This window comes from Coptis chinensis, chromosome 7 (assembly GCF_015680905.1).
Source record: "Coptis chinensis isolate HL-2020 chromosome 7, ASM1568090v1, whole genome shotgun sequence".
Taxonomy (NCBI): Eukaryota; Viridiplantae; Streptophyta; class Magnoliopsida; order Ranunculales; family Ranunculaceae; genus Coptis; species Coptis chinensis.
Window position 1 is genome coordinate 14,120,728 of NC_141462.1, and position 5,327 is coordinate 14,126,054.

At 35.3% G+C, this 5,327-nt stretch overlaps 1 protein-coding gene across 1 annotated transcript; it reads left to right on the plus strand.

Annotated features, from left to right (window-relative positions):
- The first annotated feature begins 1,141 nt into the window (after positions 1-1,141).
- Positions 1,142-1,792, plus strand: LOC147486154 (IN2-2 protein-like). The gene has a single exon (XM_086573665.1). The coding sequence runs from the start codon at positions 1,142-1,144 to the stop codon at positions 1,790-1,792; it is 651 nt and encodes a 216-aa protein (XP_086429791.1).
- Positions 1,793-5,327: the final 3,535 nt, after the last annotated feature.

Here is a 5,327-nt window from a genome sequence, read left to right on the forward strand (position 1 = left end):
GGTTTGACACCAACCTTGAGAATTGCTTCTTCTAACATGATAGTGATACTTAATATGACCTACACCACCACAATAATAACAAATGATAGGATGTCTAGTGCGGTCAACATGGGAGGTGGAAGGGACATTATTTGGTATACACCCTAGTTCTAAGGAAGATAAAGTCGACTTAGAACACATAGCAAGATTAGCACAAGCACATGGACACTCCTCAACATTCAAAATTTCAATATGTTTTTGAGTTTCCTTAATTATGCTAAGGTCATGTATCAGATAATCATCCTTACTCCTAAGAGATTCATTCTCTGCCTGTAACTGATTAGCAACACACATATTTTCATTAACTTTGGACCTCAAAACAATGTTTTCACTTTCAAGAGATATTACCCTTTCAGCTAACCTCTCATTTTCATTAAGCAATTCATGATTATTCTTTAAAAGTACAACATACAGCTCATAAAAAATTTCATTTGAATCACTCAACAAATTATCATTGCTATTACTTGGACTAGGAGTGCAATCAATAGAAGGATGATCATTAGAAATAGAACATGAAGAATTAATATCCGGAGGATCATGATAAACGTAAAATTGAATAATTTATCTACGAAATGAACGATGAAACTCAAAACGCAAGTGAAACTAAACTTAATTATGTGTTGCTATCAAAGATTTCTATACTCTCAATTCTATCGAAATAGAGTGGAGTAAAAAGTTTGTTCCACTCTTAGTTCTTTAGCATTCAAGTTTCCTAGATTGACTAATCTATTCAAAGTCTAATGAGAGGAATGGTGGGAATTATACTACAATGTGAATTAAAACTAGACGTAATATAAAGATTATAACTTTATTAAATTTAAGAGTGATTTTGAGATATCCCCCCAAAGTTATGTCGAGTTTTGTGTGTAATCCCCAAAATTTGAATCATCACAATTAGACCCCCAATCTGTCTCAGACCTCTAAAAACACTGTTTATTTTTTCCACAATGCCCAAACTACCCTTTCAAGAAAATTGCGGGAGCAAATTATTTTTCCCCCCAATTAAACATGGCCCACTCCAATAACTTAGATTAAAACCCCCAACTTAGGGTTTTATTTTGCTTCTCACTCTATTAAATGAGTGATTATCTTTTCTTTTGTGATGAAATTGGGTTCTCAAGGCCTTGAGGTTTCTAGACAAGGTCTAGGATGTATGGGGATGTCGGCATTTTACGGTCCTGCAATGCCCAAATCCGACATGATAGAACTAATTCACCATGCCATCGATACAGGCATTACTTTCCTCGACACATCCGACGTGTACGGTCCATTCACAAATGAAATCCTTCTAGGCAAAGCTCTCAAAGACATTCACAACAAAGTGAAGTTAGCTACAAAGTTTGGCCTCCATTTTGCGGATGGGAAAATTAGCATACGTGGAGATCATGTTTATGTTAGAGCAGCCTGTGAAGCTAGTTTGAAGAGGCTAGAAGTTGATTGCATCGATCTTTATTACCAACATCGCATCGATACCGGAGTTCCTATTGAAGTAACGATAGGAGAACTGAAGAAATTAGTTGAAGAAGGGAGAATTAAATATAGAGTATATATTGGTTTGTCTGAAGCTTTTGCTTCAACAATTAGAAGAGCGCATGTAGTGCATCCAATTACTGCTGTACAGTTAGAATGGTCTTTGTGGACAAGAGACGTCGAGGAAGAAATTGTTCCTGTTTGTAGAGAACTTAGTATTGGAATTGTTGCTTATGGTCCTTTAGGAAGAGGGTTTCTTACCTCACCGTGCAAAGCTGGTTGAGAACTTTTCTCAATGCGGATCTACTCGCATTGATTATCATTTCTTTTTTCTACCCCACCGAGGATTTCAGCTCCACTTGACTGCATAAAGGTTCTTCCTTTTTCTCTCTCTGCTCATACATACAATATATTTATGTCAATAGCCAAGTGGTTTGATCCGGAAAAATGGATAAATTATACATGTTTTGCTACTGACTTTAGTCAAGTACAACACTCGTCTCATTAACTCTACATTGTTACATTTATTATCTACATACATTCCTGCTTGGTTTAATATAAACAGACGAGCGAGGAGATGAGAAATAGAGTGAGAAGCAAAATAAAATCCTAAGTTGGGGGTTTTAATCTAAGTTATTGGAGTGGGCCATGTTTAATTGGGGGGAAAAATAATTTGCTCCCGCAATTTTCTTGAAAGGGTAGTTTGGGCATTATAGAAAAAATGAACAGTGATTTTAGAGGTCTGAGACAGATTGGGGGTCTAATTGTGATGATTCAAATTTTGGGGGTTAAATACAAAACTCGACATAACTTTGGGGGGATAACTCAAAATCACCCTAAATTTAACTAAACAATAATTGAATTCTAAATTAATAACTAAGAATTGAATAACAACAACTGAAATTAGATCAACAATTTTAAATGACAAAATCGAAATGAACAAGAAATAACTATTTTATTTATCTAATCAATGAAGAACTATGATTCAAAGAATTAATCTAAAACAATGTATGAAACTAATTAATTTAACTAATTGAATTCAAAACTAGATCTACAAGCTATTTTAATGGCTACTCTCTATTCTAGATTCTCTAATTATCCCTTTCTTAAGAGCTAAGTCTTGTTTTATGCAAAGGAGGAGACCAGATCCACAATTTCGTGCATGGGCTAAGGTCTCATGTTTTGGGCTGGAAAATCGAGCCCAAAGCCCAATTTCTTCAGTCCACAAAGCCCATTTCAGCTAGCTTTGACTTCAGCAGACTTTTTGTCCACTTTTGCTCCTCTGATTGTGTCAAGGCTTGAACCATTGGAAAGATCCTTCCAAGCCGGTTGTTTTGATGTAAGGTAGGCCTAAATCTGAGGCATGAGTCCAAAGATATGGTCTTTGGAAGTTCTGCTAACTTGTGCACTATTTCTGCCCGTGTTGACTTTTAAGCTTTTGACCGGGCCTCATAAAGGCTTTGTCTCCTTGAATCTTGGCCTTTATCACAGAACTTCTTAGCAACCAACCCTTTGCTCCTTTATATCGCCAAAGTGGCACATTTCTGCACATAATTTAGTTTCATGCCTGAAATACATAAAAGCACATAATTAGCATTAACTCTTATTTATTACTCGCATAATTGGTCTAAAAGTAGTATTATTAAGGGGTTAAAACTACAGTTTTTGGCTCTTATCAAACCACCCACAAACAGCATTTTGCTTGTCCTCAAGTAAATATGAGAAGTTAGCATAAGTGACCAAAAATGGAGTTCTAACTAATCTCGTTTCGCCGAGTGCGATTGCATTGACCATATGCAACAAGACCTTAAACCACTAGGAATTCCCTAGTGGACGAGTTATAGCCTCGTAAGAGTTTTCCAGTGAAGGTACTTAAAAACTTCATCTATACTACAAAGACTCATAAATAAAACTATTGTTTCCTTATCTATGTCTCAATTATCTATACATCTCACTAGCAATGAATACAGAATAATCAAGTCGAAACCTAAGCTAATATATACATAATAATCTATCATCTATGAATAAACATATTTGCAATGAGTAATACTATGAGATGAACTATGTGTCCGTTTTGAAAACTTCGGAATAGCGTCCTTAAGTAGGTCCTCACATAAATGTCAAGACAAAACCACTCGATTTTTTCGCTCAAGTTTATTTACTCCGATCCAATGGTGGGCACACTTTACCTTACAAACTCAATGACACACAAGGAAGTCGGAGTCGATCAAACACATCTGCCACTTACTATCACACTAACATATTCCTAATTGAGCTAGAGGTCTTTATTAGGTGTTGCGGGGATTAGGAGATGGTTTTAAGAAGGAATGAAATGGATATTCAAAAAGAACAAGTATGAGATAATAGAGTCTTAATATTATGTAACTAGAGAAAACCTTATTCTTTACTTTTGCTTCTACACTTTGTTTCCATCCTTAGCCATATATTTTTCTTTTTCTTTTTCTTTGGCTTTTGACTCCTTGATTCTATTTTTAGAGTTCTAACTCTTTATTTTATTTTATTTTATTTTTTCTTTTATTTGGATGGAAACTTATTTTTCTCTTCTAAAGCGACTAACGAATTCTTGATTTCAAAGGTTATTCTCTTTTCTATTCTTCATCTCTATTCTCAAATTTATTCAAAGAATTGGGTAGGTTGATTTTTTATTTTGTTTTGTTTTGTAACAGGGTAAAGGATTTGTGGTTTATGAAAGGCTAAAGAAAGGCTCAGAGGGGCGACTAGCGGAAAATAATTCATAGGTTGGAATTTTTGGCTATATCGATCCAAAGAGGGCCTAAATTCTCGCTTAGGATATGGTATAGTGATCTAACAAGTGGACGTGTAATTTCTCTATCCGGATTTTACTTCTCCCTTGTGTCATTTCTCAAATGTGTCACTCATATAAGGCTTTAGGCTATATTCTCACAGGATTTGTAGAATAAGTACTCTAGCCTAGATTTTAGAAACTTACTGCCAACAATCATTGATACTCATGTAACATATTTATAGATAGATGCAAGGATTATTACCTACATATTAGCCTAAGTTTCTAAAAACTATTCTAATACAAAAGCTACGTGAGACTTCTAGATTATTGAGAGCATAGAGAAAGAAAACAATACCAATGTTTATAAGTGTATAGCATACTTTTTATTTATATTTTTAAAATTTTTGAATTTTTTAGCTAGAAAATAAGTGCATATTATACATATCTATATTATAACAGATGTCTTAATTACACGTGTTTCTATGCCCCACAAGAAACATGATTTGTCCTCAAAGTATTTTAAATAAAGAGGGTAGGAAAATACCATTGAAACGCGTGAAATTCTGAAACATCTGCAAAACACGGTTATAACATACTAATATAGAAAAGAAAAACTGACGCAACTCTATAAGAGCTCCACCCGTTATAGGGTTAATGAGAAATAGATTGCTTGGGACATAAACAGACACTTACTGAAACTAACACTTACCTGTACTCCCGTTTAAATATTGTCCTCCTCATTTCCCTCTTCAAAGAGATGAGGTTCTTTCGCATCCTGCCATGCTATGATAACTTGCCAAGCCCGCCGTCGTGTGTCATCAACTTGTGCTAACCTGTCTAGTGTTACTATGTATGATGGGGTGTAAGGAGCAACCAAATGAGGTTGTATTTGCCATCCCGGCCAAGTCATTACTCGAAATGAGCGAACCACCCAATTGGTGGGTCTCATGACTTCAACCCTTTTCCAATCCGTGAATTGGGTACATAATTATGGTAGACAACTGCGCAGGATGCAGAAACCAAAACAAACATAAGAAGATACTTATGGCGC